The sequence below is a fragment of the Desmodus rotundus genome, chromosome 10 (genome assembly GCF_022682495.2).
Source record: "Desmodus rotundus isolate HL8 chromosome 10, HLdesRot8A.1, whole genome shotgun sequence".
NCBI lineage: Eukaryota > Metazoa > Chordata > Mammalia > Chiroptera > Phyllostomidae > Desmodus > Desmodus rotundus.
This window is the reverse complement of record NC_071396.1, coordinates 68,260,498-68,287,125: the sequence shown is the minus strand read 5'-3', so window position 1 is coordinate 68,287,125 and position 26,628 is coordinate 68,260,498. Positions and strand designations below refer to the sequence as shown.

Genomic DNA, 26,628 nt, shown 5'->3' with positions numbered 1-26,628 from the left:
AAGGAAAATTACAGTGGAGAATCCTGGCAAACACTACCTTATTTGAGCGACCCCGGCTAACATGCCCAGGAGAAGACAGTGACTCATGAGCCCTAACAGGGGCACTCATGATACATCCCCTCCACGTCTACCTGCCCAAAATGCACAATCTCAACCTAGTCACGAGAAAACAGACCAGCCCCCGCTGAGGGACATTCCACAGACAGTCCAGCACTCTTCTAAAGTGCCACAGTCACAAAAGACAAGGGAGGACCAGAAACTGTCACGGATTGAAGGAGGTGAGAACAGTGAATGTCGTGTGGGATCTTGCGTTTGAAAGAAAGGGGACATGAGAGGAACAACTGATGACATCCGGACGAAGTCACTAGTTTAGTTGATGGGGCTGTGCCAGTGTCAATTCCTTTGTTTTGATAACTACTCTGGTTATGCAAAGATTTGTTAGGAGAAGCAGGGAGAAAGTTACACAGACACTCTATTTTTGTAACTCTTTTGTAAATTTAAAATTATTTCAAAAAATTTTAAAACTATAAAATAATCATTTATTGTGATTAAAGCTTTAGAGCAGTTGCTGTTTAGCATTCCCACTTGAATGTGAGTATACACTGTTGTAAATACATATTAATAGAAGCATGTGCAAGTACTCTGTCAGCCTACCTGCAGCTAGAGACCAAAGTGGCTGCTGATGACCACCACCTGCTGACGACCTCAAACATTGGCAAAGGCCTCCGGGAGGCTCGCCTTGCGAACCCCAATGGCAAAGGGAAAGACGTTCCAAAAAGCAGCAGCCTCATCAAGCTGTGGGAAGCTGTGCGCCTGAGGAAACTGACCCTACAGGACTGAGTCTGTGCAAACCATCACTTCACGCTATTCTGTTCTATAGCTGCTTTATTTACAGAACGAAGAATTGAACAAAAGAACTAAATGAATGCTTTACTTTCAGAATAAAGAAAAATTAGGCTCTGGAGAGAAAAAGCCATCCCTGGCATCTTGCCAAGATCTCCTCCATGGTTCAGATCATTAATTTTCCCTTGCCCTGGGACCCAATCAATGTCGTCTTTTGGTAAGAGCGGGAACATATCCCTGTAGGATGAGTGGGGTTCAGCTAATTAACATGCACTCACTCTATCTATGAGGAGCGAATTCACTAAAACTCAAGAGAGTGGCCTGGCTTCCAGGCACAAGTGCCTAAAAGAATTCCTGATTGAGGTTAAAAAATAGGTCTTGCCCTGTATCTGCCCCAAAGTTCATTCTCAAGATTAATTACATATTTGTTAAGCCTTGTTTCAGCTCATACCGCATGAAAGAAGCACTTGCTCAAAGAGCTAAGAACTATAAAGCATTACATATGCTACAAATGAATTGTATTAGTTTTATTATCCCTTTTCTTATATACTACATAACGTTTAAAACTCCTTGTACTTGCATTTAAAAGATCTGATCCTTTTTCTTTAATCAATGGGCAACATTTTCTAGCTTTATATGGCTTTTTATGGCTTTATAATCTTGCAAAGTAAAGTATTACTTTTCATTATTTTAATAAAAGTCCACAATGAAGTTATATATATATTCCTTTTTCACTATCACCAATGTATGTATTTACCCCCAGAAAAGGGGAAAATCAGGAAATATTTTATGACATGAACTTAAATCTGCAGATTTCCTTTGGGGTTTTCAAGGGCAGAGGTATTCTCCTGCGGAGGAATCGTTTAAAAAAAAAAAAAAGACAAACTTCTGCACAGCAGTTGACTTTGGGAGGGGGCAGTGTTGCTCAAGGTTTGGGAAAGACTCACAAAGCAAACGCCGTGAATATCACACTCAGCTGCATGGCCATGGCATTCACAGGGCTGACAAATTCCTCCAAAGAGTATTCCATCCACACGGTAATAGCCAGGAAGGCAGGACTGCAAAAGAAGGCCAGGTGACGCATGTGGCTGAAGGCACCTTTGTCCATGACACACATATCTTCCCAATATGTTAAAAACACACACTGCTCAGTTTCCCATGAAAGAGAAACTTTTTTTTCTTTTTTCTTATTTTCCCCAATCATCTTTATCAAGGCATTATTCACGTGCCTTTACAAATGCATCCAATTTAAGAGCACCATTCAAAGACTTTTTTAGTAAATGTACCAAGTTGTGCTACCATCACCATATTCCAGTTCCTTATTTCTTTCTAAAGGTAGAAGCATGTACACAAAAACTTAATGAGTCAGCATGCACCTTCATGATATTCCACTGCAATAATCTTAGAAATCATGTCACAACACACAGCTGCTTAAACAGTGTTTCAATCAGAGGATTTTGTTCTCTCAACCTTATTTTTTTCTTTTGCTTAAAATTCATTAAGCTACCAAAGTGTTCAAATGTGTGCCTGAGTCAAACTACATCACTTTAACTGAGCAAACATTATAGGTGTGCTTTGGGGGGGGTCTGAGTGCTAGACAGACAATGTGGGCATCCAAGGATGCCACTCCCTGCTTCTGAGGCACAGAGAACCACTCCAGACACAGAAATTCATTTAGTCCTTGCATCATCCTTGAGAAATATTACCTCTATTTTCTAGATATGGCATCTGGCACACAGGGCAGCTAGATCATATGCCCATTGTGTCAGTGGAGTGGTTCAAAGCCAGGTGGGTGTACCTCCAGCACCCATATCCACGGCCTACCAAGGGCTACAGCAGACGGGAAACATGCTGAGAGCGTGGACTGGGGAATGATTGATTTGGAGGCCAGCACATGCCCACAAGGGGCATGGTGGAGGGGATGGTGTATGGATTTGTTTTTATTATTATAAGAATTCTTAAGGAGTATTTTCCTTCTACAGGTAATATATAAATGCATCCATTCACAGTGACCTTGGGAAAGCTCCTTAACACTTCTACACAGACACGCTCCCCTTGTCTGCAGATGGGCACTGGGCAGGTAGCTGTCCGGAGCTCTGTGTGGCGGCTAGAGTGCTACCAAAACCTCCATTCCTGATTCTGTAAGTCAGCTCCTGAGTAAAAGTCTGAGTAAATAATTTCTTCTGCTTAACAAAGACACTTGAGAATGTGTATTAAGCTTCTTGTTCTTACTTGAGTCATCACCCCATGCACATTGCAAATTTCCCTCCACAGCCCAGGACTTGATGTCCAGCAGCAGCTGTTCACTGCTGCCCCCGCCTGGTGGAGTTGGCCTCGGTTTCTACTTCCATGATTCTACCCGCTCGCAGGCCGGAGGCTCACCTATTCACGTGTGCCACATACCATGAGGTGGCATTAGAGTTGTTTATCCATTAAGCTTTATGCACTCAAGGATTAGGACCTACAAATATTTGCTGGGCCTAAAAATAAATGTTTGAGATCTAAATAAAAGTTCATTGCTTTAAAAAAAAAACCCTAAAAATATTTAAAATGGAAATATTTAGTTAAATAATAACACCATGAAGGGTTATACCAACTTATTAGCAGCAAAGTTTATCATTAATATTCACCAAAACAATTAAGGGTTAAATGTTCTCACTTTATAAAAATCGCCAAGAAGTCACAACCAATGACAGATGTTCGTAATTACAGTCAATCGTAAACAATGAGAGGCAGGATCATGTGGTGCTTAACAGACGGATGAAGTTCAAGTTCTGATCTGACCACTTTCTAGCCATGTGACCTTGGTCAAGCTACTTAATCTCTTTGTGCCTCAGTTTCTTAATCTGAAGAACAGAAAGTATATGAAGCACCTACCTGCTACGGTTTTGTCCGGATTAAATGAGGGACCATGCAGAAAGAGCTCAGAGTGGGGCCCCTGGCAGAGGAATCATAGTTCTTCAAACAATGTGGCTTCCAATATCCCTACAGTCTCCAGAAGTTTAAAGTTTAGAAACACTGGGTTTCTAAATTTAAAATTCAAATGTACATTACTATATCACCTGCAATGCATTTTCCCCCCTTAAAAAAGAAAAAGAGGAAGAACAAGGGACAGGAGGAGTGTTACCTCACAGGAGATCCCTGCATAGCCTGGGGGACATTCGCAGTGCTCCACCTCAGTGGCCAGGGCCAGGTCTATGACGTTAGGGCTAGCTGTGTCCAGGGAGACGGAATCCAACCTACACATTGAGTCAGGGGTCACTGTATGAGTTACTCACAAATGACATCTCACGGGAAGACAAATTCTTAAAACAAGACAAATTCACACAAAGCAATGATGTGATGTTTTCTGTTATTAAGTAACTGAAGATTTTCATGTACACTCTCTGGGACTGTCGTTATTCCCTGGAAATGCCTCCAACATTGGGTGCAAAGACACGCTGCCACCTGAAGACAGCTGTGGGAAAGGTCTGTGTCACACATTCCAAGTAGAAACACTTCAGAAAAATTAATCCATTCAATTGCTTCAGCTCTAATACAAATTGTCCTTAAATGTACAATTCTACATTTGTTCTAGCTGAATCCAATGTTTATGCTTAGCCTAGCAGTGCCAGAAATTGGCATTCTCAAAGTAATAAAATTACTAAGAACAGACACATTAGCTTAGGTCGAACGTGTAAAATTTAAGACCACTAACATCGGGAGAGCAGAAACCAGATGCACTGTGGTCCAGACAACAGTGAACTCATCAGGCATTTCTCAGAAAACCGCCCTGGCAGTTTCTGGTCCTGACATCAGGTCTCTCTCTCACTAGACGCATTTGTATCTAGTACGCGGACAACTGTTCTTACATCATCAATAAAATTACAGTAATAACAGTAATGCTAAGGCGGCCAGCACTACTGGTTGTGTCCTTAAAATAATTGAGTAAAATATATTAAGCTTAAAATATATAATAATAAACAATGACAAGAGTGAAGTACACTCCCCGTAAGTTTTCCCTCCGATTTAATACGCACCTATAAAGAGCCATTTTCGCAGAATTGTAGTTGGCTCTGATCAAGAGATGCGACACGTTGGCAAGGACGGTCATCAGCTGATCTCGGTCTATCTCCCTTTTGCTATTAAAATCTCGGAAGTTCTCCGGCACGAGTCTCACCACGTTCAAGTACTCTTCGTAGGGTTGCAGTGTCAGGCCCTCAGCCTGGGTGCTTAAAGTGAGTCCATTTCCCTAACATTTCAAAACAAGAGGAAATGTGTTTGTTATTCAACTTTACGATTAAATAATGAAAGCAAATTTTGTATTCAGCAGCACGGTTTTTCATTTGTGCGTAGGTTCTTGTGTAATGGGGGCTGTAACCCTCGGTCCAGAACAATCAGAGATGTTTCATTGTATTCCTCTCAGAAGGATTTGAATAATAAATCTAAAAGCGACATCCTTTGCTGGGATGTCGGAAAAGAACCAAGATCGTGCATTTGCCCACAGTTTTCCTCAAAGCAACCACCCAATCTTTAGCTGAAGAAAATAGAAAAAGTAAATAAATATACCTCTAGCTTTTCTTACAATTGCTGTCAAATTTTCTGTTAAAAATGGAAAGTGGCTGTTAACCAGCGAGCGCCCGGCTCGCAGTTCCTGGTAGCGCGGGTCGGGGACGGAGGGCGGGGCGTCGGGGGAAACGGAGCGGAGGGCGACGGCGGACAGGGACTGGGCTGGGTGCCCACCGCGCCGGGAATCCCTCCGCGCGGGGCCGGCCGGGGCCTTTCAGTGCCCGAGGGGAGGAGGGGTGAGGAGCAGGGGACCAGGGCCGGGGCGGGCGGAGACTGAGGCCAAAGATGGCAACGCGGGCGCGGCTGCCGAATCAGAATCACTCGTGCGGGGAGGCCCTGCGGCAGGAGGGCAGGGGCACTCGAAGGGCCGGTAGGGCAGTTCTAATGTCTGGACAAAAACCCATCTCCTTTTAAAACGCGACAAGAGGGTGAGCTGTGGGGATCAAGGGAAGAGGTCAGGGGCTGCCTGCAGCGCTTCCAGAAATGGGCCAAAGACAGAGTTCCCACACTCGGGCTCCCGGTGCCCAGCGGAAGGGAATCGCCGCTAAATGGCCACGTGGCCGTGAGCGCCTTGCGACCACGGCCTCACTGATTAGCGGCTTCGTGACAGAAATCTGTCCCCGCTCTCAGCTCTGCAGTTCCATGGCAAAGCGATTTAAAAGCGGTTACCTTGATGATAACGTCAGCATGAGACACGAGGTCACTGTCCACTGTCTCCACTGGAATATCGTAAGACACTGTGAACCTCAGGGACCCGCCGAGCGCCGTCAGCTGGAAAGTTTAAGCGGGAGTGAGCAGGGAGGCGCCCTCAGCACGCGGGCGCGCCTGCTACAGCCACTGGGAGCCAGGGCGCCACTGGGAGCCAGGGCGCCACTGGGAGCCAGGGCGCCACTGGGAGCCAGGGCGCGGAGGCTCCCAGGGCCTGATGTGCAGGTTTGCTCATATTCACAGCAGTAGAAAGAAAGCGTATTATGTGAATATTTTGTACTCCTTAGAGACCCCAAGGTAAATTACTATAAATATCTGCTAATCATATAAAAACAGACGTTTATTTCACTTAAATACTCTAGGGGATGAGGAGTTTGATCCACAGCTAGAATTTCAAATTTTTGATTTCATTGTCCTGTTCGTAGGAGAATAATAAAAGACATGTTTGATCAGCCGAAGAAAGAACTAAAGGTTTTTCTTCCTGATCTGATATCCTTTGATGTAATATAGATATTTTATTTTTTGCAGGTATGTTACAACAATGAAATGTTCACAATCCAATCTTTATACCATAAAATTAGAGAGATGATTTCAAAAGATAAAAAACAAAAACACTCTCAAAAAACATACAAAACTATTGATCTTTGGTGATATGATCATGTTATGAATAGGAAACATCTTTTACGATTATAACTTGATGGGAAAAATAACCATTTTCAAAAACACTACTTAAACATATATAAAACTATCTATAAAATTAAAATATAATAATCAAATTAACTAGAAATTTCCCAAGCTAAAAGACTTACACTACCAGGAAAACATCACTACATTAAAACAAACCAAAGTCATGGGAGAGATGAGTAGAGAGCTATCGTTATTGAGAGAGATTCCACTGAATATGTTTTCAGATTAATCAGAATCTGGAGAGCAGTGTTTAATTGGGGGAAAAGAGACTAAGTCACAGAAGGGAAAAGTTAAATCATATTGACCAACTGTGCACTTTGTAGAATCACCCTTTAGCATTTTCTTAAAATGGAAAGGATTCTGCCCTGGCTGGTGGGGCTCAGTGGACTGAGCATCAGCCTGCGAACCGAAAGGTCACCGGTTTGATTCCTGGTCAGGGCACATGTCTTGGTTGCAGGCCAGCTCCCCGGTTGGGAGCATGTGAGAGGCATCTGATCTGTGTTTTTATCCCTCTCTTTCTCTTTCCCTTCCTCTTTCTCATAAATAAAATCTTTTAAAAAATGGAAAGGATTCTCTGCTCCTAGATGGAAACTTTATGTGAGTCACAGTCACCATGATAATGAACCCAGGGGCAGTGCCACAGTCCCTGTGCACAACTGTTCCAAGTGTCTGCTGCAAGCCAGGCTAGGATAAGCACACAGCCAACTAAACGAACAGGACTATGCCTGACACTTCACTAGGGCCCAAGTGACCCACAGGAAAGTAGGGGGTCTGTTTTGGGAGGAGGAACAAGACATCACACAACAGACTGCCTGTGGTGGGGCCAAGAATAAACTTCCTGTTTTCATGTTGTATGTAACAAAAAGTCAAACAAGGATAAGAACAATCATGTGAGTCAGGTGTAGGTGAATGCTATATGATTTTCTATCAAACAGTCACATGACCAGAAAGACTATTTAAGATGCGAACAGAAGTTCTTTTTTAATGTGCTCTGAGATCTCTGTCTAAGACACCGCCAGTAGAAGTACCTTATTTCCCAGATAGGCCTCCGGGGCCGACCAGTAATACTTGGAAGTCAGCTGCTGCATGACCACCGTGTTGTTGATGCTGATTTGATGACGTCCACCCAGTGCATCTCGCTGAGATGGGATCTTATTTGTAGTGGCCAAGTCGGTAACCAGCCACCCAGACATATCCTTCACCTTAAAAATGGATCCAAGAATTTTAGAATTTGAAGTAGAAGTCACCTTAGATTTCACTCAGGCTAGAGCTAATAGGTTCACAATGAAGCGAGACCCAGAAACTTAGCTAGGGATGCAGTTAACACTCAGTGCCCATAGAACTTCAGGACCTGTGACCCTTTTACTTGTCAAAGGAGCAGAAAACCTGAGGATGAGCCATGCATCCCCCAAATCCAAATCAAGTATAAACAAATAGGGGAGCAGAGTTGTGAAGATCACAAAAATACCTTTTAGATTAAAACAAAGCAAAGAACAATAAATATATTGAATAAAATGTCTTTGGCTAACTACGACTTCTCCTTCATTGTTGCCTCCTGCTTTTTAGCCAAATGCCGAAAAGTGTATAACAACAGACTCTAGATTCCATCCTCCCAATTTGTCACCTAGATGGATATGACAAGTGATCACAGACAGGAACTCACCTCCATTCTTGAGTATTGCTCTCAAGTTTCCCCTCCCTCCCCCAGGCTGCCCCACCCCTCCCCATCCTGAGGGCAGGTAAGGAGGGAGGGGAAGGAGATTCAGTGCATTGCACCCCCATCCCCAGGCAATGTTGATACAGGTCTCCTGAGATGGGGGCATGGGGAGGAGAGGTGGTTACCATGGGCAAGTCCTCCACCCTGCAGCTCCTCCTTCACCTCCAGCCACCACAATTTGTCCCTGCTATTCACCATTTGGCACCCCTCCTTATAGACATTCCCCCAGAACTCCTCATTCCCAAAACAACTAGGGATCCCTTGCCTGCCCTCATAATCCCTGTGCCACCTGCTGCTGTTCTCACCCTCTCCAGCTTCTTTGAGCTGGAAAATTCTGCATTGTCTCCCTGACCTGGTGCGCTTCCCGGCCTGAGACCAGTGTGGAGATCTGACCCCACAACTGGGGGCATGTCCCCACAGAACACATCGAAACATGTTGCATTCTACAATACTGCAATCTCTGTGGATAGGGAAATGTATGTGGGTACAAACACATGACCTAGGAAGAAACAGGCAACACTTTAGCAGCGGGCTGCCTTTGATTCATGCCCACAGTCATTCCAAATGAATGAGAGTGGCATCACAGGGAAAAACCAGCCTTGTGGCTTCATAACACAACTTCTAGAAAGCTCTTTTAAGGGGTGCTCATTAAGTCCTGGCTCCCGGAAGGTGCCCGCACCTGACTGATGGGCCAGGAAAGACTGTCGCAGACATCAGAAACGCCAAAGCAGAAACACTCAGAGCAGCCCTCGGGGTTTCTTTCCTTCAAGTTATAAAATCCTGGCTTGCAGCGATCACAATTTTTCCCCTCAACATTTTCCTGCAAGTTAGAGTAAAAGGTTAGCTTTTGAAACCAGTAGGTAGACATAATGAAAATCTTGTTAACGTGATATTTTAAAGAAAGGTGTGGGGTGATTCAGAGAAAACATGTAAATACAGACACTCAGAATAATGTGAAGCCACACGTCAATATTTCCAGAACAGATAGTTTGAAATACTGGTCACATGGTTTTGTAGTCAAGAATGAGGCTAAGGATCTTAGAGCTAGGTCATTATATTTGGGTGGATTTTTTGTATTGTTTTGTTTTACATCTTCCATCTTTGCTGATCTTTCAAACACTTTAAAATCTTGATTTTAAAATCAAGAGGTCTGTATGATTGTTTGCCTTGTTTATAAATGCTCAGGATTATCTTCAGACATATGTCACCTGTGCCTAAGACTGCTTACATGGGAATAGCACATAAATATAACTGCAGGTCCTTATACTTACAGGGGAAATGGTTATTAATGTCAGATAGGCAAATAAAACACTTCCCTGTCCACCTGCCTTTAGTATCCTTAGTGTTTTATTTAGTGTTTTCCTGGTTCTCCCGCAAACATAAAGCTGAAAAATAATGTCACATAAGAGGTAATAGTCAAGGCCTAAGAAATGCAGTATTTGGTTTCACCCAGGAAGTAACAGAAATACATCTGGAATATATGGCCTTTGCCCAGAAGGCAGCAAAAAGAAAACCAGATGCCCATTTAAGTCCAAGAATATTTACTGGGACCACCCCATGGTGACATGCCATGCTTCTCAGGAAGGTGCGCAGGAAGTGGAAGTTATGCTTAAACCTTGCTGCTTTGCTCAGGGGCTGATCATCTGAGCTGATGGAATGCTCTCCTTTTTCAGGAAACCTCAGAGGAAAGGCAGCGCCAGCTTTAACCTCCACACGTACCTTACAGAGGCAAGGCTCTGAGCATGGGTCCTCGTTCACACTGCCGGCTGGACCACAGTCACAGCGGGCACAGGCTGGGTAACCCTTGTAGCCAAACTGGCAGCGATCGCATTTTCCTCCTGCGTAACCTTCTTTGCATGGACACTGACCTGGCCATTTCCCTGGGAAGAAAAGAATGGCAATGACCCATCAGGAAGGGAAAGATGTTTAAAGCAGAGGTCAGCAAACTATATCTGTGAAGGGCCAGAGAGTAAATATTTCAGGCTTTTTGGCCAGAGTCTCATGCTCAGCTCTGCCACTGTTCCTTAAAAATAGCCACAGATAATACATAAACTGATGGGCGTGGCTCTCTTCCAATCAGAGTTTATTTACAAAAACACGTGGTGTCAGACATGGACCATAGTTTGTCAACCCCTGGGTTAAAGAAAGAAAACAGAGATGGAAACACAGAGGCTGGTGGGAATGTAAAATGGCGCAGCAGCTTTGGAAAACAGTGGCACTTTTTAAAATGTTAAGCATATAATTACCATATGACCCAGCAATTCCACTCCTAAGTATTTATCGAAGAAAAGTGGAAACACATGTCCACCAAACCACTGTATGTGAATGTTTGAAGCAGCAGTATTCATAACAGCCAAAAAGTCTAAACAACCCAAATGTTCATCAGCTGATGGATGGAAATGTGAATACATACAATGGCATGTCTATCATTCAGCAACAAAAAGGCTGAAGGACTGATTCGTGCTGCAACATGGATGCACCCTGAAAACATGCTCAGTGAAATAAGCCAGTCACAAAGGACCACATATTGTATGATTCTATTTATATGAAATGTTTAGAATAAGCAAATCTATAGAGATAAAGTAGATCAGTGGTTGCCTAGGGGGGAGGGAAATGGGGAAGGGGTGCCCATGAGTAAAGCTTTCTTTGCGGGGTGATGAAAATGTTAGATTGTGGTGATGGTTTCACCTGTGAATATGCCAAAAAACACTGCACACATTCAATGGATGTACTCTTCTGTATGGCAGTGAATTATATCACAATATAAAGTTTTGGGACATGGGAGGGGGTTGTTTGTTTTTAAGCACTGTGGAAGAAAAGGGGCCACGTGCAAAACCTGCCAAGCTCAGGGGTGGTCTGCGTGACAGTCTTACAGGCTCAGAGACCTAAAATAACCACATAGGATGGTCTGAAATTAAAACTTTCTAACTAAAAGCAATTCATGGCAGGTAGTCATGTCATAGGTTGGTATTTTTCCCTGACAAACATCAAACTTTACCTTAACTGAGCCTCTCTGTTGACTTTTGGCATCTAAGATGACATACCTTTGGAATGTCAAATTTCCCCACCCCACTCGCTCCTCAAAGCACAGGCACAGCACCAGGAGGAGACCACAAATCCCTTCATTGTTATTGTTATCATGTTAACTGTTGACTGTTACTATCCTATACCCACCTGTGTAAAAGATGTGTCTATCATTTTACTTTCTATCCAATCCCAGAGGTTTCCACCCTTTGCTTCCTCCTGCCTCCCTAATCCCTCACCAATGGATTTGAAGGTAACCCACTCACCCCTCACCCCCTCTTTTGATTGTGATGTATGAAGTGAGGTGTAACACTGCCATTCTCCAGAGCATTATCTCCACTCGTTGAGGTTTTGCTTCCCGGCAATTGTTGTCAGTTTGGCTCAAATAAACTCACAAAAATTCTTTACAGGTTAGAATGGTTTTTATGTTGACAGCGCAGAGAAAAATGGTAAACGGTAACAAGCACTATCTCTGCTTTAATGTCAGCGCTGAAGCTCTCTGGTTGTGTAACCTGAGCCAAGTTTCTGAACTGCTCTGGCAGTTTCCCTGCCTGTCAAATGGGCCCAGTGATTTCTATATGCTATGGTTGAAAGTTAAAATGATACATATATTTTTAAATGAACCCGGTCAAGGGTCATTGTCATCATCGTCTTCATCTCTCGCTAACAATGGCAGTTAAGAATCAATTCAAATTAACCCTCCACATTCCCAGGGAGCCCCACAGTTGGCGCTTCCTTTCCTGCTGATCAATATCCATTTTAACTGCTAGTGACTGTGAGTTTGAGGGGTCATAGAAGTCTTGGAACAGATGAAACCTATTCAGGATACTTAGGTATTTGCAAGTCCATTGGCCAGTTTTTGAAACAAAAAGAACACTGACATTTACAAAGTTACCCAGATGATTTGCCTGCTTTGCCAGGTAAGATGTACGCAAAAGCCCTGTGTCTTGTGAGAGCTAAGTAAAGTGATTGCCGTTTACTGTGTTCCACATGACTTTACATAAGCCTTATTTCATCCTTCATCAAATGCTCCATTAACCTCCCAAATGTCATTTCGTCACCCCAGCATTGCCATCTCCTCACTCTATCTCACGTCGACCATGATTCCTAATTTTGCTTTATACCCGTGGCCCTCCTGCCTGCCTGGCATTATGTCACACACCGTGTTTGGTTAAGTTTGCCTGTGAGCTGGAATCTTGACCATCCTGTTCAAGCGTGTGTTCCTACGTCCTAGAAAACTGCCTGATGCACAGTCATTACTTGATAAATGTTTGCTGAACAAAAGAATCAATAGCAAATCATAGCACTGAATTGTTATACAATGATAATAGTTCCACTTGGTACAAATCTTCCACAAAAAAAAAAGAAAGAAAAAAGAAAAGAAATCACCTACAAGCACGACTAACCTTTGTGTAAGTCAGAATGGAGATCATCCTTTATACAGACAGAACCGAGGGACCCGAAAGGGTCACAGCCACAAGGGTGGCAAGGGTTGTCATCATAAGGAGACACCTGAAAGGAAGGGGTTGTTCTCGATAATCTTACAAGAAATAATAACAACAATAATATCAACAGTTATACCAATGGCAAGGTATTGACTTTTTGCCCAGGATGTGACTATTACAGTGATTTGTGTACCCAGGAGATGTAGGTCTCAGGAAGATACGGCGAACTTGAGTTAGAAAGTCCCAAACATCTTTTTGACGGTGACAGCAGATAGTTTCATTACCAAAGTGTCATCCACATTATCACTGCCATCCCCTCACCCCCAACTCTGCTATCTCTCAGAGCCCTATAGAAGCATCACTTGTAAGAGATGTATATCTGGTTACCCAGCACCAGATGACCACAGGGATTTGTGTGACAACTGCACATCAAGTCAATTGACCACCGATGGAGCACTTCCTATGGTCAAGATATAGCTGTCTTGGTTACTGGCTGACTCTTAGCACTGACCTTACTGCAAAACTCAGAGATTACACAGCCAAGGGCCCTCAAATTCATGTTAAATAACAAGAGGTGGCCATCCTAATCTGAGTGAAAATACAGGACAGATGGAGTAGGAAATCAATATCTGAAAAACACTACTAGTGTAATAAGAACATAAATAGGATATTACAAAAGGAATTGAGTCTCTACCACTGAGGCTGACATTTGGCGAAGTCTCTTGTCCACTTTAGGAAGGCAAGGAAGCTCAGCTATGGCAAAGAAACACTCTTACTTTGTGTGGTCTGTAATATCCATCGACACAGGTTTCACAATTGATTCCCATGGTGTTCTGCAGGCAATTTATGCAAACCCCTCCTCCTTGGTACTGTCCAGCCATATTCAAACTTTTCTTCTCGTTTGCAACACTTTCATCATAGTAACAGTCATGCGCTTTATTGTGGCAATTACATTCTAGAAGAATATTTTAACATCTGAATTAATATATATATATTGTCCTATATAAAGAAAACCTTTTCCTTCAAAGGTAAGTTTCTATGATTATAAATTAACCTAAAGTTATAGAATAAACCATTTGCATAGGATATGGGCAATCTGACAGAGGGCGATGGGAAATAGCTAGCAGAATCATGAATGTGCAGTGTCGCTTGGCCCATCAGTCTATCTCTTGCAGAAGTCCTTGCACACTTCTCAATGACACACACGGGGTTAATCATTGCACCATTGCTTATGTTAACAAAAGACTGGTAACAACCAAAACACCATCAAATTGGTACCTGTTTTAATTATTTTACACTCATATAATGGAATTCCATGCTACTGTGTTTAAAAACAGCATTTCATATTGCTAATATAAAAAGATTTTCTTTCAAGATGTATTGTAAGTATAAAAGCAATACAAGTAGAATGGCACTCATAGTATGTCAGGTTCTGCGTGTAAACTGCGAGGGTTAGGAGTGTGTCAATGTATGCTCTATTTGCAAAAAAGTTTTAGGGAGAACATACTAGGAAATAATTAAAAGTGGAAAAGATAGACATAGAGAGGAAGTAATGCTTTTATTATGTACTGGTATATATTGTTAGATTTTAGAATCTTGTGACTGTATTGCCTATTTAAAAATTAAGTCCAAATTAATAAAGGATACACTAATCTATGAGAAAGGAAATCTCAGATAAAATATCCAATCCATAAACATACTTTTAGGTCTCAATAATTTGAATTTTATTAAAGTAATTTGCAGTTTTGGAAACTCCTTAAATACCTAAGAAAAAGATATCTATTAATTACAAATATTGTTAAGTCACCATAAACTGAAGCATACTAAGAGGGGGAAAATCTCCACATCCTTCCAATTCCCAGAGGACTTACCTTCACACATGTTACCAGAAGAAATGGTCCCTGGTCTCCAGGGCTGCTGGTGGTATCCAGGGCAACACCTACTGCAGCTCTCTCCACAGGTGTTATGTTCACATCGACACTGTAGTTTCTAGACAACAGGGATACAAAATTGCCTCTGAAAACTGGCGTATTTTTCTTCACTTTACTTTAAAAGGAATCTCTCACCGTCAAATACACAGCAAGGCTTTACAACTGAGGATATGTGGCTATACCAAAGCAAGCTGGCATTTAATTTTAAGAACAAAATATACCCGTATGTCCTGGTTATAAACAAAAAGTAAGGAGGAATAAAGCGAAACTGAAATATGGGTTAACTAACAAAAGCTTTTTCAAAAAAGAGACACTGACTTTAAGGGTCTGAAAGCTCCCACTAATAACCTTCTTGAGATTCATCTACATATTTTTAGTAGCAATAAGGGAGTCATCCTACTTAAGAGTTCAATTAAAACAAAGATTGGAAAATATAAGAAGTAACTTCATGTAAGTTGTTTAAAATAAGAAGAGAGGATGCCATCTTATTCACTGAATATTATGCCAAAACAGATAAACTTTACCTTGATTTCAGTACCACAAAAATGGAAGAGAGAGAAAATGGGAGAAGGGGAATCGTCCCTTTAAAATATGTGAGCATAATCACTACTTGGTCTTCGTATGCCGGTCTTATAGAAGAAGGGCTTCAAAACTCACTGGGTCACTGGGTTTTACACTTTAAAATGATTAAAATGGTAAATATTATATTTTGTTTATTTTACCAAAAAATCATAAGAAATATAATTAGAAATATATTCTACAAAGAAAAAGCAAAGTGAAATTGTTGAAAAAATGGAAAGTTTACAGTGACCTAACCAAAAAAGAAAAAATAAACCAATTATCAGAAAATCTTTTTTGCAGCATGATTTTATACATTTCAACATTTGCCTTGCACTAAAAAAGCACAGTGCCAACACTATAGCTACAACTTCCATTTTGATATTTAAGCAAAATGTGAAATACTAGACTCACCTGTGCAGTTTCATCCCACGGGCAGCTGCTGGCATGGCCGTAACAGATACACATCCCTCCAACAGAAATGTCTTTTACTGAATAGTAGTACTAAGGAAAAAGGAAGTTACAAATGAAATTAAAGCCTCTTTAATTTCAGTGAAAAGAAAATGTTGGCACTCAACAAATATCCCAGTAGTTACTGGTAATCTTAAAAATAATTAGATATGCACTTTAAAATATATCATGCACAAAGAATTTTTATGTTCATTAAAATAAATAATGTTCAATTAGATCATCAGCAGAAACCAAAGAAGTCTGAAAGAGTTTTTCAAGTTGGCTGCATCTTAAACCAAGGCAGCCATATTCAAAGCTGATGCTATTGAAAACCCTAAAAAATATTGCTAAATTGAATACAACGCCATATAAAAAGTATAATAACTCATGACCAAGTAGGATTTATCCCAGAAATGTAGTTAATTTAATACACAAAAGTCAATAAGTTTAAATCATCACATTAACAGAGTATAGGAGAGAAATCCTATGATCATTTTATCAGACTCGTAAAAAACATTTTAAAGATTTCAACACCATTCATTAAAAAAACACTCAGCAAACCAGGAACAGAAGAGAAATTCTTCAGTCTAACACAGCGGATCTATAGAAAACCTTGAACTAATAGTAAAAGTTTAAATGCTTTCTTTTTGAATTCTCTTCTCACCATTTCTAGTCAACGTTCTGTGGGAGACGTTGGCCAGTTCAATAGTGCTAGAAAAAAGAAGCCAAAGGCGTGCAGAGTGCACGGTAAGACTGAACTGCCATTGTTTGTAGATGATGTTACTGTATGCATAGAAAATCTACCCCCAAACCACTAGAAATAATATGTGAATTTGGTGATGCCTCAACGTACAAAATCAATAAGCAAAAATGAACTGCATTTCTATATGCTAGAAAAGAACAAATGGAAAATGAACTTAGAAAGTACACTATTAACACTATCATTTAAAAACATAAAATACTTAAGAGTAAATTGACTTAAGATGTGCAAATAAACAAATAATAAAACAGTGCCAAGAGGAACTGAGGAACACCCAGATAATAACGAGATAACAGCATGTTCATGAACTGGATGACCCAATAATGTCGAGATGGCTTCCAAAATTCTCCCTAAATTGATCTATAGAATCAATGGACTCCCAAGTGAAAATCTTAGCAGGCTCTTTTCATTTTTGGCAGAAATTAACAAACTGACTCTGAAATTTATAAGAAAACACAATGAATTTAGAATAGCCAAAACAATCTTGAAAAATAACTGAGTTCAAGACTTACTATAAAGCTACAGTAATTGCAGAAGTCTGTTATTGGCATAAGGATAGACAAACATATCAATAAAATAGTACAGAGTCTAGAAATACACCCACAATAATAAGATCAAACAATTTTCAACAGGGTGCCAAAACAACTTAGTGGGGGAAAAGAAAGCTTTTTTCACAAATGGCACTAGAACAATTGTATATGCATAAAAGAACGTTGACTCTTACTTCACATCAAATACAAAAATTAATTTGAAAGGATAATAGATGTAAAAGCTAAAGCTATAAAGCTTCTGGAAGAAAGCGTAAGATAATGTCAACTTGGGATAGGCAAATATTTTTTTCAGAGAGGAAACGGAAAGCATTAACTATGAAAGGAAAAATGACAAATTGGATGTTGTCAAAATTAAACCTCACCTTGTCAAAAGTCATAGTCAGGAAAGTGAATAGGCAAGCCCCAGACAGAGAAAAGATAGTTCCAACATAGACAAATCTGACAAAGGACTTGGAAACGGAAAACCCAAATTGGAAACAAACAAAAATTTGATCAGACACCAATAGATACATGGCCAACATTAGCTATCAGGGAAATGCAAATTATCATAAGGAGATGCCACTATAAGCACATTAGAATGGCTGACATGAGTGACTGACAACCCAAACAGGCGAAAGTGTGTGGTGCAACCGGAACTCTCGTACATGCTGCAAAACGGGGCAGCTACTTCTGATAACACCTCGCAAATTCTTAAAAATTAAACATACGGATACCCCATAACTCATTAATTCTACTTCTAGTTTGTGAAACCCAAGGTATTTGAAAATGTCCACACAAACCTTGTACACTTGACTGTACACTTAAATCTGTACATTTCCTGGCATATAAACCATATTGCAAACTTTACATTTTTCTATTAAGTAAGAAAATAAACAAACAAAAACACCCCTCACTTGCTGAAGATCAGATGTGGAGCCAGACTAGAGTGTGAAGAACGATGACCACTACGTTCGTTACGTTGTGGCATTATGGGATGTGGTGGAGTTGAGGGGACCTGAGGACAGGGTGTCAGAACAATCACCTATCTTAAAAGTGGCACTTTTAACGAAGCACATATAATGACCTTGAATAAAATAAGAAGGCCACCTGGGAGGAAAAAGCTAACCAAAAAGAAAAGTATATTTCCTGTAAACAAGATAAACTTTTCACAATGGTTAGGAGCCCTACTATATAGACTTACTCGTCTTGTAACAATGGGATCGAGGTCTTTGGGGTCACGGTGGCTCAGGGTCATAAGATCTGCGTTGAGTGTTCTAATGCGTTGTAAGCGAAGGCGGATATATCGTGCGGAAGTAAATTCCAACAACTTGGGGGAAAGATCATCAGCACTTGGTCTGCCGTTGATTAGTGATGTATGAATCTAAAGGTATCAGAATAAATAAATGTCAGTTTTAAGCATGCAAAAATATAGCCCTAGTTTAATTTCAGGACAAAGTCTTTACAGAAACTATATAAAATCAAGCCAAACAACTAGGTGTTTGCAGAAATATAGCATTTGTAAACTACTTGTGAATATCGTGAGCACAATATATCTTTCAGTTAATTTGAAGTTACCCATTCTAGTGTCTCAGAGATTGCTGGGAATCTTTTAACAGAGCACATAGCCCCGTGTGGTGAGGGCATTTTGACATGTGTCAGTAGGCTATGGCTTCTCTGAAACAAATTCTCAATGCCAGGCACAGACCTGGGAGAGTGGGACAAATGCCAGAAAGCCTTGTCATACCCACTCCCTTACTTAAGAATCTCTGCTCTTGAAAGAAAGCAGGGCTTACTGCAGGGCTCCTGTTGTGCACAGCACTTAGGAGAGATTTTGTAGCTTTATCTCGTCCAGCCAGGTGCTAGGAAAGACCGATTTGTTTTGGATTACACTCCGACTTGAATGAAGTGTGTACAGTCTGGGCATGTTGAGCACTGAACTGGAATACCTCACAAGCCACTGCAATCCTCACACCACCAAAGAGAAGTAGAACTTCATGGAGAAAATCAGGAACTATATCTTTTAGAGGCACTTGAGCTCTCTCTTTAATATTTCAACAAATGTCCTTACCCCAATGACAAAGGAAAGAGGCTCTGAGAAGGACCTGATGGAGTTATTAAATCACAGAAAAGACTGAGAAATCTCCTTGAAGGGAAGAAATCAGTGAGGTGGTATGTATCAGTTATGAGATTAATCATCGGTCAACACCAATCAATGATCCATTAATCTGTACTTTGTAATCTGTACTATGGGAGGTGTATTTTGAGTGTTTCATGTTAACTCTTGTGATGGCAATCTTAACATTTGAGGTGAGGGTGTGGGGGGCCCTGATGTAAAACGGACATCAATTCGATGGGCACAGTACCTCTCCATGCTCAAGGGGCACCAGCCTAGAGTAATACGAGGTGCAGATCACTTCGTCATCAGCCCTGTAAGTGGGTGGCCCCCGCCTTGGGGTTATGTTGTAACGAGTCAAACACTCCGTGTCACTAACTGCATAATACTGCCAGGGACTGAACTTGGTGCCATCCAGGGAACGCTCCAAAACCCAGTTCCCGGGTCGAGGGGCATTAGCAGCTTTGATGATGACATAGGCGACTTGAAAGATCTGAAACAAAGACACTGAAAAATCTCAATCAAGAGTCAGTGGCAACTGTTCAAAAACCAAGTTTCTCTGGAGAGAAGTCCAATGTCTCCAGTGCTTTTGCAGATAGCTGCTTACAAGTTAAGTGTTAATCAGAAATGTGAGTGTTCTGGTGGTGTCTGTTTTCAAAGTAAACTAAATAAATGCTCACAAATAAATGTGTATTATTATTAACAGTATCAACACATAAGTGCTTGCTTTCTTGTTCCTAATATCTTTCTCAACCTGGATACTGAATGATAATAGTTGTATTATATTATATTAATTGAGTGTTAAATATATTTTTCATAGTTATTTGGAGATAAAACATCTGAATATGAGAAAAAACTCCTTCCACTACACACGTGTCTTCTAGAATGGCTAACATTCAAAACACACACCACCGAATGCTGGTGGCAATATGTAGCAATAGGAACTCTCATTCATTGCTGGTGGGAATGCAAAATGGTACAGCCACCTTGGAGGACAGTTTGGTAGCTTCTCACAAAGCTAAACATACCATTACCATACAACCCAGAAGTTGCATTCTTTGGTATTTACCCAAATGAATTGAAAACTTCCATAGTTTGAACAAATAAACAAACTGTGATACATCCAAACCACCAATGTTATTTAGAGATAAAAAGAAATGAGGTTTCATACAACAGGACAGAGAAACTTTAAATGCATATTGCTAAGTGAAAGAAGCCAGTCTTAAAGGCTACATACTGTATAACTCCAACAATATGACACTCTGGAAAAGGTAAAACTACAGAGACAGTAAAAAGACCAGTGGTTGCCATGGGTTAGTGGAGGGAGGAGTGAACAGGGAGAGCAGAGGGGATCCTTAGGGCAGTGAAACAGTATGATACTATAATGGTGGACACGTGTCACTATGTATTCGTCAAAACCCATAGAATGTAGAACACAAAGAGTGGACCCTCATGCAAATTTTGCACTTACTTAATAATGATATGATAACATGGGCTCATCAATTGAAACCAATATTCCACACTAACCCAAGATGCAATAATAGGGGAAACAGATGGAGAGGAATGAGGGGAATATGGAAACCCTGTACTTTACACTCATTTTTCTATAAACCTAAAAGTGCTCAAAAATAGTAAGGCCTATTAATTTAAAAATTTTTAAGTCAGAGAGTAGAAGAGAAACAAAGAGGGAACCAGAGATGTAGATGACGACTAACAGCGTGAAGACCTTGGATTAGGAAGGGGCCCTTGCAGATACCCACCCCATAACCCAGCACTGAGGAGGAACGTTGTCCCCACAGCCAGCCCCTGTAGGAGCACCTGCCATGTCAGGGAAGTCACGTGCTCCTCAGATGGTTCTTTTGTTTTATGCAAACTTCCTGTTAAAGGACCTTTCTTTGTACTGATTGAGGGCACCCCATAAATTCTGTGCTCTGGAGCTACAGAAAAGATGTTGATTCCACCTTCATGCAACTGTCCTTCATACTTTGAACATAACTATCATATATGACCTCCAGAATCCAAAGTTTTCAGCACCAACATTCTGATTTCCTGAAAATATCCATCATTTAATAAGACCTCATCATCTAGTCGCGATGCTCCAGGCACCCTCTTATTCTCAGGAACGGGGCACAAAACTCTAGATGTGTTCTGAATTGGGAAGAACTTGGTGAAAATATTATGTCCCCTTTTGTAGTAACTCAGCCTTAGCAAGCACTCAAGTAAACAGATTGGTAGCACAAGTGGGGGTTGCAAGCAACAACCAAGAAATGACTTCTTCCATGCCAACTGCTGTTTCATTCAGATTTCCTCAAACCCAAATCGAGACAGGTGATTTTTTTAAACAAAGTCAAGTACTTTTGTATTTTTAAAATACACATATAACATATGTATGTAAATGTGTATGTGTGTTCATATGTCTACGTATATGCATACATATTAGGAAGGAAGTTGTTACTCACTCCTCTGCATCTTACTGTCTCTGGGCTCTTTGTTTTTGTTTTTAGTTTTCCCCGATCTTAGCCCTCATCAATTTCAGAAACACAAGATCTCTTTGCAATGTGCCCACCACAAACCAAATAACTACATCTATCTACTGAATTATTCCCTGGGAAGGACAATTTTATCTTAATATAATTACTCTGCTGAAGTACAAGAAATGTCCCCCAACTGAGTTTCGCCTGCGAGCGACGTTGAGTGTGGCGCTTTGACCATCCCTGTTCAGGGGCTATTTTCTCCTAGAAGGCAACCGCTGTTTCTACAGCCCATTAGAAGCAAAAGAAAGTTCTCAGATTTAAACATGGAGGAAAATCAGGAACTCTGTATTTACTATTAATACTTGAATCTGGAATTGAATGTCCAATGTTTAAAACTCTAGAACCATCTTTATCAATTAAAATCACTTTTAAAAATTAAAATGATGCAAATGCTACTTTGTCATAGCATAAACACCTCCAGAAAATTCTCCCATGAACATAATCACATGGTTTTCCTTTTAGGGAGCTTTTTTTTTTTTTAAATCTTTCCTCCAATGTTCTAATTCACATATTCTATAATTTACATTTTCCCCTGATTGACTATATTTTAACATTACTGAGACCCCCAAACTTCTCTGAAACACTTAACAGTTAACTGTACTGTGTCCTCTGGAACTAGTCCTGAAGAACACGCAGAGTCTACAGCTCGACGGTGTGTCTTTCACTTTCGCAAAGGTCCAGCGACTTCCTGGAACACCACAGTGGGATCCGTCCTTAATAGCTTCCCACCTGCTTTTCATACCGATGCCCAAACTAACTGAAGGGAGAATAGCTCTCATCTTTATTCATCATTGTCCAACTGCTCTGTCAATATTTTCATCATAAAAGTAGAATTTGATGAGCATGTGAGCCACAATTGTTCACCATTATCGAGTATGTTAAACCAGACTTCGCACAATGGAGGTGCCAAGGGAGACAGTGTGACCGGGCAGCCCACTTGAGAGGCAAATTCATTTACGAATGGAGTAAAATGTCTTTGCCTGCTGTTTTCCAGTTTCACATTTGAAAGCAGAAAGAACTAAGAGATTTACCTCATGTGTGTTAAGAGCTTTACGTGTATCATCTCATTTAATCCCAAACAACCCTGTGAGTTTCAAGTTATTGTTCCCACTTCATCTACTTGGAAACTGAGAGTTAAAAGACAAACAGTTGTAGGTCCCAGTAAGAAACAGGTGGTCTCGCCCCAGGGTCCTCAGCCACCACGTAATTTCGGGAGAACTGTCCCCAAATGTCCACACACACCACACCTAAGGTTACTGAAATTTCTTTCTGTGACACCAGGAAAAAAGAGGCTCCTCCATTCGCTCAGACGCTTGGCATTGACAGCTGTGCTAGCTAACCCTGCAGTTTCTGTCACGACAGCCCTGCGAACACAGTGGAGAGTGGAAGGAGCGTGTGCGAGAAACAAAAATGAATCGTGGCTAATGTTTATGAAGTCTTGCTGGGCCCAGGGGCAATGTTAAGTGCTTTATGAGAATTAGTAGCTCTTGTCATCACAACTACATTCTTCTTATGAAGTATCTATTATTATTTCCCCCCCCTTTACAGGCGAGGAAACGGAGGCATAGAAAGATTAAGTAAGCTTCCCAGGACGTCACAGATATGAAAATGTGTACCACCGATACCAGACACAGGCAGGCTGTTCTCTTAACCACTATGCCACACTTGTACAGATTGCCAGGAAAAAGAAGAATGAAATCCCATGCCGAGGCACCTGGTGAGAACCAACCCAGCGTTTCAAACTTCTTACCTCAACCAGGAGCAATTATTTCAATACCATGTTCTTGGACTTTCACCCAAACCTTGTCAGCGTTATGTGAATTGCTTAGTCATATATAATGAAATGATACCAAATAGAAGAATAAACAAAGTGGAAGAACTTCAGGACGATCTCTCCAGGAGAAATTGTTAACTCTGATCAGCTATGATTGTTGAACCTGTTTAATTTTAACAATCTCTCAGTTCTTCTCTAAGTCCCAAATTGGAGGCCACGAAGCAAACCAAGGAAGGGACCATTAAGCTGTAAATCTTCAAAAGAGGAGAAGGATGCTACGAAGCATTTGTCTTCACTTAAGCCACATTACTGGCTGAACTGTGTTTCCCCAAAATTTGTATGCTAAAGTCCTAATTCCTAGTACTGAAGATTGTGCCTATTTCTGAAAATAGAATCTTTAAGTGGTTAACTAAGGTAAAATCAGGGAATATGGGAGGGCCCTAATCCAACACGACTGGTGTCCTTAGAAGAAGAGAAGAACAGGGCATAGACACACACAGACCAAGGTGACCCTGTGAGGATACAGCGAGGAGGTGGCCATCTCCAAGCCAACAACCGGCCCCAGGAAAATTCAACCCTGCCGACATCTCGATCTTGGACTTCCAGCTTCCAAAACTGTGAGTAAATAAACTTCTGTTCTTTAGACAGCCCTAGCAAATTAATATAAGTTCTAATTCATCAATTGTGTGTTAACAAACAGGTCTCACACATAATATTTAAAAAGTGAGGGATATTCTGTTAATATATAGAGTTTTAAACCTTTGCCCAAACGAACCCCGTGACATTTCTGTCGCTCCCCTTTCCCCCCTTGGTTGACTACAGTGCCTTTTCTCTCTGTACACGGCTGGCTGAACACAAACTGATGACACAAGGTTTTCACTAGATTCAGCCATTGTAGTCTTGCCAAACCTGCAGCCGAAACACACATTTAAAATCCACTTTCGTCATGGTTTCTCACCACCAGGCCCCTGTTACCGATCACTGGAACGCACATAAACAGTGTCACGTCACAGAAATAAGGTCAATGCACATCAAATACAAGTTTCTGCAGAGGAATCCAGAGAGGAACTTTTATGTGGGCCCCAATCTTAAATATATTAAATCCACCTCAGGCACAAACGTACAGATAGCCCAGTTCTCCAGTATCAGAGGTCAATTTCAGATGTACACGGGGAAACGCAGCTTCGGCCCCCCCCCCCCCCCCCCCGGAGAAAGCCCGGCTGCTCTCTGCAGGGCCTGCCTGTGATCTGCAGGGGCCCAGATGCAGGACGCCCCTTAGAAATCCTCCACACAACACTGACCTGCCTTCAGGGCACCAACTGAACAGTGAATGGAGGAATGTTTTCTCTCTCACATAATGAAAATGAACTTTTCACAGACAAAAGAGATTTAGGTTAAGAGTCAAATTATACACACAAAAAAGAATTAAATGTATTTAATAAGAAACATTGTTCAATTATCCCTGTGAAAGTGGCGAATGTGTGCTTTGTAAGCTTTATATTTTATGACATTATTAGAAAATAAAATTCAAAATAATCATTTGATTTAATATTTATTACTCAAGAATGAAGTAATTACTTACTAGAAGGCTAATTATTAATGGCAATATGAATCACTTTTGACTTTACAGACTATTGATCACTAAAGTGTCTAATCAATTGATACTAGTGTGAAATAGCAACAACAACCAGGTCCAAAGAGAAATCTAAGGCTTAGAATTTTATTTGGCACGTGGTATATGTGCAAAACACATTTGAGGTAATTTTTTTTATAGGAAATTACCTTAAAATGTCATTTCTGTTATATTTTAGTTGGCCGTTTTACTGGTATCTCCTCATTTTAGGATCAGTATACAAAATTAATAGATAAAAGGAAATAGCTTCATGAATGAGAATTTTGGAATAATATAGATTTGTTTTTCTTTAAACTTGGTGTTTTTATCAGAAGTACATAATGAACATGTCAAAGTATATTCTCTTTTTTCTTCCCCCTTCTTGCTTTTTCTTCTTGCATTGGTGGGGCAGGGGACATGAGGAGGGACTGGCTACAGTAGTAACAAATTTCTCCTTAAAATTTTTAAGACTCCTTCCTCAGAGTATCAAGGAATTCTTCCTTTAGAACCATGCTGAGACTTCAAATAGACAGTGAGGAAAAGCCAGAGTCAGAAAGATGACCACCAACAAATGGAGGGCACGGAGGTACGAAGCCATCTAAAAGTAAACAGTAATGTGTAACCGTCACTGAAGATGGAAAAGAGACGTTTGAAACACCTGTCAGAGCAGCTCTGTTTCTCATCATCTAGAAAAGCTTTCATAAAAGAGCCAGCCAGTTGGCTGTCTCAGATCCACATGCCATTGTTTCCATTTAAGGATGACTGCTAGCAGTATTTCAAAGGACAAATGTCAACTACTTTAAGTCAAAACTGACAAGAGGTTGGTTTCCACTCCTTTCTCAGTGTATTTCTCTATGTAACACCCAATGGTCAGTTTCACCAGGTGTTCTGAAATGATTTCGCTAAGTTTGGTGGAAGATTAGTGGGAACTACTTTAAAAGCACACCAAGCACATCACCAGATGCCCTTTGTGGGGCTCCTTACCTTCCCCCCACCCTGTGAGTGCCATGTGACAGCCCAGCCCCTAAATGAGATAAACCAGCTTGAGAAATGTAGTTATAGGCCGTTCCAGCACCTGAGAAATGCAAAGGGAGCCCCTCCGGTCCCCTGACTCGCAACCACCATGTCTGCCAGAGCTAACCAGTTTTTACCTGTGAATATTTCAGCCTTTGCAATTACATTAGGCTTTCCCCCCAAACAGTGTCTCGCTTAGTCCTATTAGAACGGAGGTGCCAATAATGAGCATCCTTTCCCCGCCTTCTGACTGTGAAGTAGACCCAGAAATCTGTCATGGAAATTGAAGAAAAAAGTCAGCAATATTCCAGCAAAACTGGAGGCTGTGGCTTCCAAGGGTGGGTGCAGAGGTCTCCCAACACCCCACCTCTGTGTCGCAG

General features: G+C 41.1%; 1 protein-coding gene across 3 annotated transcripts in view; it reads right to left on the bottom strand.

The window, feature by feature from the left end:
* The window catches only part of LAMA1 (laminin subunit alpha 1), a 156,213-nt gene that overhangs the window by 82,446 nt on the left and 47,139 nt on the right, over positions 1–26,628 (bottom strand). For all 3 annotated transcript variants that reach the window (XM_045187958.2, XM_045187959.2, XM_053913282.1), the window contains exons 4-16: positions 19,565–19,807; positions 18,403–18,582; positions 15,876–15,965; positions 14,844–14,961; positions 13,749–13,927; positions 12,934–13,039; positions 10,223–10,383; positions 9,183–9,323; positions 7,815–7,988; positions 6,061–6,162; positions 4,863–5,074; positions 3,971–4,082; positions 1,791–1,901 (exon numbers count right to left, since the gene is read on the bottom strand). In XM_045187958.2, the coding sequence (XP_045043893.2) occupies positions 1,791–1,901; positions 3,971–4,082; positions 4,863–5,074; positions 6,061–6,162; positions 7,815–7,988; positions 9,183–9,323; positions 10,223–10,383; positions 12,934–13,039; positions 13,749–13,927; positions 14,844–14,961; positions 15,876–15,965; positions 18,403–18,582; positions 19,565–19,807 (1,929 nt within the window). The remainder of the gene's footprint in view (positions 1–1,790; positions 1,902–3,970; positions 4,083–4,862; positions 5,075–6,060; positions 6,163–7,814; positions 7,989–9,182; positions 9,324–10,222; positions 10,384–12,933; positions 13,040–13,748; positions 13,928–14,843; positions 14,962–15,875; positions 15,966–18,402; positions 18,583–19,564; positions 19,808–26,628) is intronic.